Source organism: Podarcis gaigeae (genome assembly GCF_964106915.1).
Source record: "Podarcis gaigeae genome assembly, chromosome: Z".
In the NCBI taxonomy this organism is placed as follows: Eukaryota; Metazoa; Chordata; class Lepidosauria; order Squamata; family Lacertidae; genus Podarcis; species Podarcis gaigeae.
Window position 1 is genome coordinate 40,458,149 of NC_139691.1, and position 13,517 is coordinate 40,471,665.

Genomic DNA, 13,517 nt, shown 5'->3' on the forward strand with positions numbered 1-13,517 from the left:
GGTTCACTAGGAGAAGGACCAATCAAGGTAAATTTTACTCAAGCCCCACCCCCCAGAAAGCCCCGTAGCAAGCACTAAAGCTCCATGCTTCAAAATATACTGCAAAAATAAAACCACCACCCTTATTAAGTCTTCCCAGACGCAATCCACATAATATTGGCACCATTGGCAAAATGCTCATCGATTTAACGGTACGACTCAAAGCGGTGGATAATTCAAGTTATTAATGACAGAATCAAAGCACTTTTGTTTCTGTTTTTAAATTTAAATTTTATTTATCTCAAACTTATTTTAACAGAAGTGACTGAACAAAAATAAAGTTTGAGTCCCATTGTCAGGGGAACAACTTGATAAATGGATCAGGCAAGTAGAACTGTGGCCCTCTGCCAACCAGTAGAAACCTCAGTAGGAACTGATAAATAGTTTTGACGCAGTCCATGAACATAACATAGTAAGTGCCATCCGGGAAGGGAGCAGCTTATGTGTATTTCTTGATTTCGTCATACAAGACTAGGACAAAAGCACCACCCATTCCTCTGAGGACGTTGGACCAAGCACCCTTGAAGAAAGCCTTGCCTCCTTCGTCACGGGCAATCTTCTTCCAGCAATCAATTGTACCAGAGTACATGATGTCAGCTAAAGAAGAAAAGAGAAAGAACACTTGGCATGAGAGAGCAAGTGATTCTTTTGATGCATATGGCAATCCTGCTGTTCTGTTTGGCTTCCACACACATATTGATTTGTGCAGCATGAATGCATGCAAAACATGAATTTAGGACCAAGCCCCAGGAAGTCTACCATTCAACATGGGGGGGGGGGGATGACAGGAATGGAGTAAAGTGGAATCAGGGCTGAGATAAGGAAGGAATAGGCTTAGTTATGGACTAAGTCATTAGCAGGGCAAGGGAACTAGAGGGCTGAGCCAAAGGCAAGAGCGGTGAAGACATAGTACTCTTACATCCCACTATCTACCATGTTTACTTTGTGTTCAGGGTAAAAATACCTAACACCAGTGGCAGGCCTACATTAGGGGGTCCCTGAAGCTGGAACTGTTATGGGGGCGGCATCGCAAACAGCAACGAGGTCTGGGTACTACTGTTACCTTCTTCAATGGGGTTGTTGCACAACAGATCACAATTTTTATTTTTATTTTATTAACTACTGCATCTCAGATTTTGGTTAAAATTTCTGTATAGTGGTACCTTGGGTTAAGAACGTAATTTGCTCTGGAGGTCCGTTCTTAAACTGAAACTGCTCTTAACCTGAAGAACCACTTTAGCTAATGGGGCCTCCCTCCCGCTGCCACCGGAGCATGATTTCTGTTCTCATCCTGAAGCAAACTTCTTAACCCGAGGTACTATTTCTGGGTTAGCGGAGTCTGTAACCTGAAGCATCTGTAACCTGAAGCACCTGTAACCCGAGGTACCACTGTACTGGATTATCTCACGTATCAAAGTCACTGGTGTGAACAATTTTTTTCCTATGCCTTATAGTTTTCCAGTTGTGGAACTCAAAATAGGTCTACTAGACCCAAAAATTTTAAGCAACGTGGACTAAAGTAACTTCTGGGACACTTCTGGATTTAGGGGCCCCGAAATTTAAGCTTCATTAGTTTTATGGTAGATCTATCCCTGTTCAACAAACCTACTTCTGGGATAATCTGCAGCAGTTCACCAGAGGGGTAGGAAGTGGAACAAAATTCTCCCATTGGCTGAGTGTGCTAGCCATTCAAGGCCACTTATAACCACATGTAGCCAAATAGAAATAAGGATCTAATACTGTAGCACATATTTAAAGGGAAAAGAGTGCCTAGGAACATAGGAAGTTAGTAAAGGTAAAGGGACCCCTGACCATTAGGTCCAGTTGTGGCCGACTCTGGGGTTGCGGTGCTCATCTCGCTTTATTGGCCGAGGGAGCCGGCATACAGCTTCTGGGTCATGTGGCCAGCATGACTAAGCCGCTTCTGGCGAACCAGAGAAGCACATGGAAATGCCGTTTACCTTCCTGCTGGAGCGGTACCTATTTATCTACTTGCACTTTGACGTGCTTTCGAACTGCTAGGTTGGCAGGAGCAGGGGATTCGAACCGCTGACCTTCTGATTGGCAAGTCCTAGGCTCTGTGGTTTAACCCACAGCACCACTCACATCCCTTACATAGGAAGTTGCCTTGTACCAAATCAGATCACTGGTTCACCTAGCTCAGTGCTGTCCACACTGGCTGTCCTCAGTTCTCTAGGGTTTTAGTCAGGAATCTTTTCCAGCACTACCTGCTGATCCCAGGGATCAAATGGATGCAAAGTAGGCATTCTTCTGCAGAGCTACAGCCTTTCGAGCCACTCATCTTGCCCAGCATGATAAAATGTGTTTTCCTTTAGTTAATGGCCACATGTTTGGAATTTGTATAGATTCCAGTGCTTGTGGTCTGTACAAATTGGAAGTACTTATCAAAAGTACTCTGTAGTGGTAAAGAATGCTTTCCCTCTTAAACTATCCAACCCTCTAATTATTCTGGAAGCTTTTGAAAGGGAGAAATGGACAGATGCTAGGAGCTTGTTTTAAATGGTGAAACCGAGATGCATGAGTTTACTTGACTTGGTCATGCAGCAGGAGAGCTGGATGACCTTTGGGTAATTTCCAGTTATGTATTTAACAAATATTCACTGGGAGATATCATATACACATGATGTATCTAAAGGACATTTAGCCCACCTGCTCTCACACGACAGAAACCCCCTGGCTCTCTATTGCTGCAGAGATTACTAAAGGAGCAAAAGTCAGACCAAAGAGACAGCTTTACCCAGTGTCGTAGCGTGGGGGGTGCAGGGGGGGCCGGCCGCACTGGGCGCAACATCTGGGGGTTAGGGTTAGGGGGCGCAAATCCACGGGTTAGGGGGCGCAAATTACTTGCCTTGCCCCGGGTGCTGACAACCCACGCTACGCCACTGGCTTTACCCTGGCTTCCAGAAGTCTAGCATCTTCCTCAAATTTCTAGGTCTTGCATTTCTCCTATAGGATTTCTTATTTTGAAGTAGAATTGGTACACTTGCAGCTAACATGACATACCCATCAGCCAAGAAGCAGTCCATTTTATGCCTATGCTCAATCTATTCTAATAAAATTTAGAGAGACTCCAGAAGGCAGTGTGGCTCTTTTTCTTTTATAAACCAGTCCCTCTGTCCTTTACCAAGAAACGTCCCTTTCACAACACTCCATTTACCTGCGTGAAGTTTCAGAACAAAGTTGGTCATCTACAAGAATTGCATCTTTTTGTCTGAAACAAGCTCTAGCTATAATTTCCACCAAGGAAAACCAGGTAGTAGAGCCAAGCTTGAACTTAAGATATTAGCATCAGCAAGAACCAACAATACATAGCTAGAAGGGTCACACTTTCAGTCTGGTAAAGTAGACAATGCATTGTGCCCCCAAAACATGTCTGCTAGGTAAAGGGAAAGGACCCCTGGACAGTTAAGTCCAGTCAAAGGAGACTATGGGGTTGCGATGCTCATTTCACTTTCAGGCTGAGGGAGCTGGCATTTGTGCAAAGACAGATTTCCAGGTCATGTGGCCAGCATGACTAAACCGTTTATGGTGCAACAGAACACCGTGATGGAAGCCAAAGTGCACAGAAACACCACAGTGTTACTGTACCTATTTATCTACTTGCACTGGCGTGCTTTTGAACTATGTTGGCAGGAGCTGGGACAGAGCAACAGGAGCTCACTCAGACATGGGGATTCAAACTGCCAACCTTCTGATCAGCAAGGCCGAGAGGCTCAGTAGTTTAGACCTTAGCACCACCCATGTCCCTGCTAGGTATACAGCCACAGGTCCCACATATGTGGGACTGTGCAGACATCACAGAGGTGGCAAAAAGATCTAGCAAAACCACCAGCTGGGCTCTCTGTGCTCCCTGCAGCAGCTTTGATACTTACCACCTTTGCGACCAGATTGCATCATCATACGCCGCCGAACTGTATCAAAGGGATAAGAGGTCAGGCCAGCAACAGCAGTAACCGACTGAGCAATCATCCAGCTGATCAAGATGTGTGTGTTCTTTGGATCAGGAAGCATCCCTGCGAAGTGAATAAATCAGAGATAAGGGGAATGCTTTTCTTGAGCATCCATACTTCCAAACTTTGAATGGGAAGCCAATAAAACTACCAAAAGGCCCCAGCAAAACCCCAAGAAAATTACCTTTTGCAGTATCGTAGATACCAAAATAAGCAGCTCTGTAGATAATGATGCCTTGGACAGAGACGTTGAAGCCTTGGTACAGTCCCCGAAGGCCGTCCGACCTGAAGATTTTGACCAGGCAGTCTCCAAGCCCCTTGAATTCACGCTCAGCCCCAGCTTTTCCCACATCAGCCGCTAGACGGGTTCGGGCAAAGTCGAGAGGGTAGACAAAGCACAGAGAGGTAGCACCAGCAGCACCACCAGATGCCAAGTTTCCAGCAAAGTAACGCCAGAACTGGGTTCTTTTGTCGACGCCACCCAGGAAGATCTGCTTGTATTTGTCTTTGAAAGCAAAGTTGAGGGCCTGTGTGGGGAAGTATCTGATAACGTTGGCCAAGTTACCACGCCAGAAGGACAGGAAACCTTGCTCTCGAGGGATCCGGACCACACAGTCAATGATGCCCTTGTATTGCTTGTCTGCTGTGATCTGCATACTCGCATGTTGCACCTGCCAAAATGGAAAGTGGACATTAAGTCTGGCTGCATAGTCAGTGACGTAATCCATAGCTAAGCCATAGCAAACCATAGCTGATGTTAACTATGGTTCATAAAAGTTAAAGGTACCCCTGACCGTTAGGTCCAGTCATGGACGACTCTGGTGTTGTGCGCTCATCTCACTCTATAGGCCAAAGGAGCCGGCGTTTGTCCACAAGACTAAGCCGCTTCTGGCAAACCAGAGCAGCGCATAGAAATGCCGTTTACCTTCCCACTGGAGTGGTAACTATTTATCTCCTTGCACTTGACGTGCATTCGAACTGCTACGTGGCCAGGTGCTGGGACCGAACAACAGGAGCTCACCCGTTCGAACTGCCGACCTTCCAATTGGCAAGCCCTAGGCTCTGTGGTTTAGACCACAGCGCCACCTGTGTCCCATACCATGGTTAATAAGCCATGAGGTGTCTTGCAGACTATCATTTTAACCATGACTTGCTATGCCACAACTGGATTTATCTCTCTGTAGTCTTCTCCTTAGGCTCCTAAATACTATCCCCAAAACCCTTTCACTGTCAATGCCTCAATGTTCATTGGCAATGTGGCTCTTCCCGAGCTTAAGAAATCTAGCATAGTTGCTCATTTTTCTCCAGAATATGGACCAAAGCTCTAACTTAGCCCGGGGGGGGGGGGGAGGGAGGTCCTGTGGCCCTTGTAGATATATAAAGGTAAAGGTAAAGGGACCCCTGACTATTAGGTCCAGTTGTGACTGACTCTGGGGTTGTGGAACTCATCTCGCTTTATTGGCCGAGGGAGCCAGCGTACAGCTTCCGGGTCATGTGGCCAGCATGACTAAGCCGCTTCTGGCGAACCAGAGCAGTGCACGGAAATCCATTTACCTTCCCGCCGGAGCGGTACCTATTTATTTACTTGCACTTTGATGTGCTTTCAAACTGCTAGGTTGGCAGGAGCACAGACCTAGCAACCGTCAACCTTCTGATCGGCAAGTCCTAGGCTCTGTGGTTTAACCCACAGCGCCACCCGCATCCCTTTCTTTAGATATATAAAGTAAAGGTAAAGGGACCCCTGACCATTAGGTCCAGTCATGGCCGATTCTGGGGTTGCGGCGCTCATCTCGCTTTATTGGCCAAGTGAGCCCGTGTACAGCTTCCAGGTCCTGTGGCCAGCATGACTAAGCCGCTTCTGGCAAACCAGAGCAGCGCACGGAAACGCCGTTTCCCTTCCCACTGGAGCGGTACCTATTTATCTACTTCCACTTTGACATGCTTTTGAACTGCTAGGTTGGCAGGAGCAGGGACCGAGCAACGCGAGCTCACCCCGTCATGGGGATTCAAACCACCGACCTTCTGATCGGCAAGTCCTAGGCTCTGTGGTTTAACCCACAGCGCTACCCGCATCCCCTCTAGATACGGTATATACTTAAACATATATTTTAAACGATAGAACAATCAGTATCAAGCTATGTGAGAAAACATAGTACATCATTCTTTACACACAGAATCAGAGTTGGAAGGGACCCTGACAATAATCTAGTTGAACCCCCTGCAATGCAAAAATATGCAGGTGTCCCATACAGGAATCTAACCTGCAGCCTTAGCATTATCAGCACCATGCTCTAACCAACTGAGCTGTCCAGAGACACTGGAAGTTACAGTTTAAATACTCAAATACAGGCACGTCACCCATGTAATAATGAAAATTAATATAACAGATGTTGTGCCGATAATTCTTTCCAGAAGAAGACTACTGGCTGCCACTTGAACTCCAACTCCCCTCATTCCCAACTGTTGGGCTGGGGGAGGCTGATGGGAATTGAAGTCCAATAACTTCTAGAGGGCCATAGGTTCCCGATGCCTGCTGTAACCGAATAAAGGGAGGTTATTGGGAAAACCAAGTAGCGCACAGCAAGGCTCAAGTTAGAAGTATCATGTTACAGGGCCTAAATCATTCTTTCTGACTCACAAGTACAGCAAGCAGGGCCTGTGCATTTTTCTTCCACCATTTAGAACTACAGTGGTACCTTGACTGTCAAATTTACTCCATTCCGGGAGTCCATTCAACTCCCGGAACCGTTCGAAAACCAAAGTGTGGTTTCTGATTGGCTGCAGGAGCTTCCTGCACTTAATTGGAAGCCACGTCGGACGTTCGGCTTCCAAAAAATGTTCGCAAACTGGAACACTTACTTCCAGGTTTGTGGTGTTCGGGAGCCAAGCTGTTCAACAACCAAGGTACCACTCTACACACTGATGACTAAGAATTAAGTTTCAGTTTCTTCTTTCCGGCCTATTGCAATAGGAGAAAGACCTTGAATGCCCCTTTTGTCCTTCTAGGCACACTTGACCCAGGCCTAATCATTTTCAGACCTATGTTAACATAAAGTTTAGGTGCAATTTTTTTGCCTCTGAGGCATGAAAGCAAAAGTGATCACCATGGACTCGAAGTAAGCTTCAGGAAAACACCAGACCTTCAGGCAGAGATTAAACTTTAGCTTAACAAGACAAGAGAGAGGTAGGCTTAAAAAAAGAAGAATAGAATAGAATCTCAGTCCGATAAGAGAATCCTGTATCCTTGCTGAACCTAATGGCTACCTGATAGGTCATCTCTCAAATCTGTATTCAGGCTCCATTCTATTTAGCCTCTGGCAAGATAGCCAGACATGCCTGCAATCCAGCCAATGATAACTTCATTGCAAGGTGACCTCTTTTACAAGGGGTTGTGCCCAGATCATCGAGGTGTTCCAGATCTCATAAAGGCCCCAAGGTGTCCACAGGAGGGACTGGAAGGTGACAGGACAAACCCATGTCCCAAATAAAATGGCCAACACATCTCAACTTCCCATCTACCATCTCTGGCAACTGGCAGCTCTTGCGAGTACTCCTTAAGGAGCCTGATCTGGCCCTCCTGTCTCTAGTTGCAGACCCCTACCATAGGTTATGATCAGTACTTTCAATCCATCCACATGACCTTGACAGGCCTTCTCTTGCTGCAACACCCTAGTTTTGGGAAGGCAAGTTTAATTAAATTTTGACATTTTACTCTCCTGTATGCAGGGAGCCAATCTGTTGATGAAGCAACAAGAATACAAAGACCTGTCAGGTGGCCCATTTATGTAGCAAGACAGTTTCAACTTGGTGTTCATTAGAGATTTGCCTTCAAGGTCACCTGCCCAAACTTTTTGGTTGATTCTTTGAAATAAAACCTTCAGTAAGAATTTTATGGAGTTTTGAGTTTTTATCACAGGTTTTAGCACCATGTGCTATATGCTTCCTTCTCATTTACACAGCCAGGTAAGCTCCAAAGAGGCTTCACTTCAAAGACCTTGGGCTTTGCCCAAAAGCAATGGCACGTTGGAAGGGATGAAGTGCCACCTTCGTGCCTCCTCGAATTCCGAGGCGATGCTGCTTGGATGCAGCCACGTTGCCAAGTGGCAGGTTGCCCGCAACGGTAGCAGAGAGAAAGGCAACCCAGGCTCTCTGCGGGGACAGGCCGCGATTTACTCGCGTTGCCCTTCCTTGCCAGCCTCTCCTTCCCCCGCAACTAATCCAACGCCAGGCGGGGATTTGCATAAGCGGAACTAGTTTTCGCCAGCAGCAGCTCCGACGCAAACTGCCAACGAGCGTGGGGTTTCCTCCCCTTCGACCGGCACGTTTAAAGGGAAAAAAAGAACTGCGTGTTCCTTTGGGTACGGGGGCGGGCAGAGGTCGACCGCTTGCCTCGGACCGTCACCAAGGCCTGGGCCATAGGAAACCCCGATCACAAGCCTAGCATAGAATTTTAGGGCTGATCTTGGATGCCAGAGAAAGCTGCGGCCCACTCTCTCTACCTGGGTCAGCAAGAGCCTTTTTCCTGGGCAAGCGGAAGGGCAGGCGCAGAATGAGGCTGGAAATCTAATTTTGTTGCTCTCTTGGGTTCAAAGGCAGGGAACAAAGGATGCTCCGGCCTGCATCTCCTTGGCGCGACCTTGGTGGGGAAGGCAGGGAAGAGAACCGCGGCTTTTTAAAAAAGCTCCCTAGCATCTCCTCGGAGCTGGGATAAGCCACGAGGCCGCAGCGCTTAAGACAAAGGCAGAGCGCAGGATCAGCCTGTCGCGCCATAGCGCACGGAACGTCCCAGCGCACTCTGGACAAAAGAGGCCTTTCAACTCAGTCGACCCGCCTATGACCTCTTTTGAGGAATCCCTGCCCGGCCCCCTCGTCGTCCCCAGCAGGCTTCAAAGCCAGTGAGAGCCACCACTTAAAAGATCCTCTTTTTTCTTCCCTCCACCCTCTCCAAATCGTTTCCACCGTTCTCCATCGAAAGGCGCGCGGTTCTACCCACCCAGCCACCCACCCCGTGGTACCTGAAGAAGCAACTTGACTCTCTCGATGGGGGCTACCGCTGTCTTGGAGATCGCGGCTGCCACGCCGCCCGCCAAGAAATCTTTCATGAAAGAAATAGCCGCGTCAGTCATGATGCCGGTGGGAAGAAGGTTGAGCGCTCGGGAAAAAAGTGAAACAAAAACTGCTTTAAGATCCGATCGGAGGAGAAGACGTAGGGAGTGGAGATGGCTGCACAAACGGAGATGGAAGGCAGGCTGCCGGCTCACTGAGACCGAGCAAATTAAATGGCCGGTTTTTATACCGCGCAGGCTTTAACGTGGGAACAGAGGGAGGGAGGGGAAACGCGGGCATCTACGTACAGCCGCTTCCCAGTGCCCTGATTGGACCCGAGCTGGAGGGAGGAACCGCAGAGAGAACTGCGGTGGCAATGTGTGAGGGTGGGGGAGTTCTGTGCTCCTTCCTCTTGAGAGACCCCTGGCAGCCAGGGAGTGGGTGGGCCTTGGCTGCCTATGATGCCTTAATACAAGGAAGCCCCGATCCTAAGTTGCCAAGGCTTGCAGCGGATGGGGCGCATCGGAGAAGCGCGCGATGGAGATTGGCTATAACCTTGGAAGGTGGGGGCAGGGCTTCGCTTACGGAATGATGTGGGTGGGTTTGCACCTGGGTGACGTGCGATGACACAGACGGGGTGTTCCCCAGGCAACCTCAGGAAGGAACAGGCTGTGTGTCCTTAAATGCATTTTCTGGCTGACAGGAGCAAGGTGGAATCGGTGTCCTTCAATAAGAGCAGCTCTATTGGGACAGGGGCAAATGGGGCTCGTGGACCTGGGAAAGTAGGAGAAGGCAACTCCTGCAACCCAGCTGGTACCAAACGTATTGCTCTGCTTTCCCTTGGACCACATCAGGGAGGCCAAGAGGGGGGGGGGTCCTGTCATCTGGGCAGCCCAGGACCTCCATACATGCTGTCCAGCAGGGGTGCCAACTTGAATAAAATATTGTGGGGGGGGGGGAGCAGGCAAGCCCCACCCTGCATAATTGATCACATGATGTGGTGCACACACACCACTTGAATGACAATGTTCATCAACATGGTGGGAGGGATATTTTACTGGGAGGGCAGAAGAGACCTCAGCCCATAGAAGTTGCCTCCTATGCTGCCCAGGCTTGCTAACTCAGCAAAAACAACGCAGGAGACAGCGGTTATGAGTTACCGCTCTCTGCAGCCACAGCAGGCGCTGTGGTTCTCCAGCGGGTTTGACTTCATCCCCATTGTGTGCGCTCCATTGCCTCTCGAGACAGATACCAACAACTGGATCAGGCCAATAGACCACTTAGTTCAGCATCCTGTTGTTGCACTGGTCAGCCCGATGCCTACGGGACGTCCACAAGTAGGATCTGAAGGTGCAACAGCAACCTCCCCACCTGCAATTCCAAGCAACAGGTAGAGGCATGATGCCTCAAGGTGTGTACTCTGACAGTGGAGGCTGGTGAATTACAGCATGTGGCACACCAAACACATTCCTCCCTCAGCCAGCCCCCACCTGCCTCATTCCTTACAACCAGTAGAGGATGGCATTGCTTGCCAGCTTCCTCCTCCATAGTGTCAGTGTTACTGTCACAGACTGGTGGGACGATCCAGCTGGGGAACCCCCAAGGGAAGAAGGCTCAGAGCCTGGTGAGTGGTGATGGGACGATGATCAGTGGTCAGGGGGAGAAGACTGTGTAACATGGCTTAGTGAGCGGGGAGAGCCCGTGGCAGAGAGAAGCCCAGAATCAGTGGCAGATGCAGAAGCAGGATGGTGGAAGTGGGGACGCCAAGAAGCAGACATGAGTCGGGCTGGTGAAAAAGCAAGGGTGTCTTCCTTTCCTGCTGCAACATGCTCCCTTCCCCCCTTGTCTCCCAGAACCAAAAGAGGCACGGGTGGAGTAGAGATTGACTACATGTAAGCAGAGTCTGATTGCTCGGGTAAAGCCCTGATTGTGGGGAACAGGGACTTTCAGTCTTGGCAACTGAGTTTCATGGAGTATGAGTACCAGGAATGAACTGCTATGCTTGTTGGCCTGACACTCAAATCAAGTAAGTGAAGATTGTGGGGGTTTTTTTTTCTAATAAAGAGTTAACTCCATCTTTGACCAGCATGCTTGTGTGACTGGCATGCTTGTAGAACTGAGCAGAGGGAAGAAACAGAAGTAGAATTAATTGGATCTGCCTGTCATCTGCTCCAGCTCCATTTGCTGTTGGGTATCCTGTCTCCTGCCCTACCAGCCCCAATGGATGTCAGGCAGTCACCAATGCCCTCTGATGATGCCTTCTGCTTGCCTGGATTGATAGAAGGACATTTGTGTTTCTGTGTGTCTAGAAACTAGGTAACATTTACATTCATTGCTTTGCCTATGGACCTTCCCATATCTGGCATGTGGCCCTGGGAATGTTGCCCAGAAAGGACTGGGCACCCTTGGTGTGAAGGAAGTTCCCTGCACCTTGCTAGGGTCTGGCCTGCCTACAAGAACCCATTTCAGTAATTGTGAGACTTCCAATAAAATTGATCCTTCTGTTCTGCACAGATGCAAAAGACATTTACAGCATTCCTGTTCCTCTTTAGTATATATGTAGAAGTGGGGATTTTGGCATAGCTGGCTTCTCCTATCCTTGTATGACAGAATTCCCTCTTCTTTGCACATATGAATATGAGAGAGAACTGGGACAAAGCAGCATTGCAACTCTTTAACCACACCACCATTTTGCACTTTTTTTTCCTGGAAAAAGGTAAGTTTAATATCAAATACACCTTGGCAAAGTGAAACAAGGACTGTTATTGCAAGGGTTTCAACAGCAATTGTTGACAGCAGTGTGCATGTGCTCACAACTAAAATGACAACAAGGGTACACAGAGAGCCACAATTCTACACACACGCACACCCTCCCCGGAGACGCACTTTTGTTAATACACCTGCATTCCATGTGCCTGAGACAGAACAGTTTGTCATACATTTTGGTTTGCCGTTTATAAAGTGCACAGTCACTGGTTTTGTGAGGTTTTCTAGGAGTCACAAAGAGACCCAGCAGTGGGTTTTCCCTGCATTGCATTGAGGTCACAGTCCAGCAGAAAATTCTGCAGTCCCCGTAGCCAGAAGCATAATGTAGCAAAGTTTGCTTTGTGCAGTGCCACTTCAGAACTCAAGTGGCACCCAGCATTGTGTTATGTAAATATTCACCCTCCCAAAATAAACTTTGTACCTGTGGAAACCTTGCATTTTTCAGATAGGCTCCCAATCTAATCTCCCTGTGCTGGTTTCTTATGAGTAGGGAATTCTGATGTGGAGAAGCACTTCCATCATGTCATCTCACTACTCTTCATCAATTCCTCCATACTTAACTTATCCATACATACTTATCACATAAATCATAAACAGGGAATCTTTTTGGCCTGGTGGCCCCTATAGGTCAGCTTTGACAGGTGGGCAGGGCAACCCCACCTGTGAACCACCTAATGTATTTCCCAAAGACACGTAGCATCAAATGTAAATTTTGTGTGATTTTTGATTATCCTTTGCATGTGCTTTTTTTTACTTTTCAAAAGCAGTTCATTATTTTGGGTGCATGCAAGTAAAACCACCTGATTTCTCATTTTGGCATTCTCCCTCCCAAAAGACGTTGAAGTGGTTCTTTCTCCTCCCTGCTGATAAGACTTTGCATCCCTGCTGTTATTACAGTCACATCATCAGTATAGGCCATGCATGTACAACCTGAGATTCAATATGCTGAATGCAGCCCACCTTCCATATGTGATGGCCTGCAAAGGTTCAATAGACTTGTTTTTGCTGCCTCTCTGGGGCCTCTACATACAGCAGGGGCCTCTGAGGTCTACATACATAGCAGAATAAGGTAGTCAAAGGAACAGAAAGGGCTATCATTTCAAAGGGGGTGGTGGGACCACAAATGCCAGTGCTCCCTTACATCAAAAAGCTATTTGGAGTCAGAAAAAAATAGCACAGCAAGGAGGGGTCTGGAACAGAACTTTTCTCCCTGCTGTGTTATGTTGCGGTGGAGTGAACTATGGGAGAGAAATAAAAAAATAGCATACACCCCCCCCCTTTCAGTCTTGAGTGTTATAGTTCATTCTGTCATCTCATTCTGCTGCACGTATAGTTTGAGACAACAGACTTGCTCAGCCCAGGGTAAGGAGACCAGCAGGCTGGATCCCTAATTCCTCATCCCTCTGTTGTTACAGCTGATTGGTAATTAACAGCAGCCTCCTTTGAAGATGTGCCTCCATAGCAGTTTGCTGTAACTAATGATCAGGGAGCCTCTTTGAAGTCTGTTTGGAGCAGGGGTAGGGAACAGCCACCTGCAAGGCCCCTTGCCCCAAAACTGTGCCCACCCGTCCATCAGCAGACGTCAGCTGATAGCTGATAGTCAGGAGGGCGGAGTTAAATCCTGAACCGGTGAGCAGCCAAATGGAGCAGGATTTAACTCCCACTTATCAGTTGGTGAACAGGGTTAAATCCTGC

At 48.1% G+C, this 13,517-nt stretch overlaps 1 protein-coding gene across 1 annotated transcript; it reads right to left on the bottom strand.

The window, feature by feature from the left end:
• Positions 1-244: 244 nt before the first annotated feature.
• Positions 245-13,475, bottom strand: SLC25A5 (solute carrier family 25 member 5). Its single transcript, XM_083723077.1, has 4 exons — positions 9,026-13,475; positions 4,195-4,681; positions 3,933-4,073; positions 245-636 (listed from the first exon to the last, which is right to left on the bottom strand). Exons 1-4 carry the CDS (start codon positions 9,134-9,136, stop codon positions 479-481), a joined length of 897 nt encoding a protein of 298 aa, XP_083579203.1. The 5' UTR covers positions 9,137-13,475; the 3' UTR covers positions 245-478.
• Between the last annotated feature and the right edge of the window lie 42 nt (positions 13,476-13,517).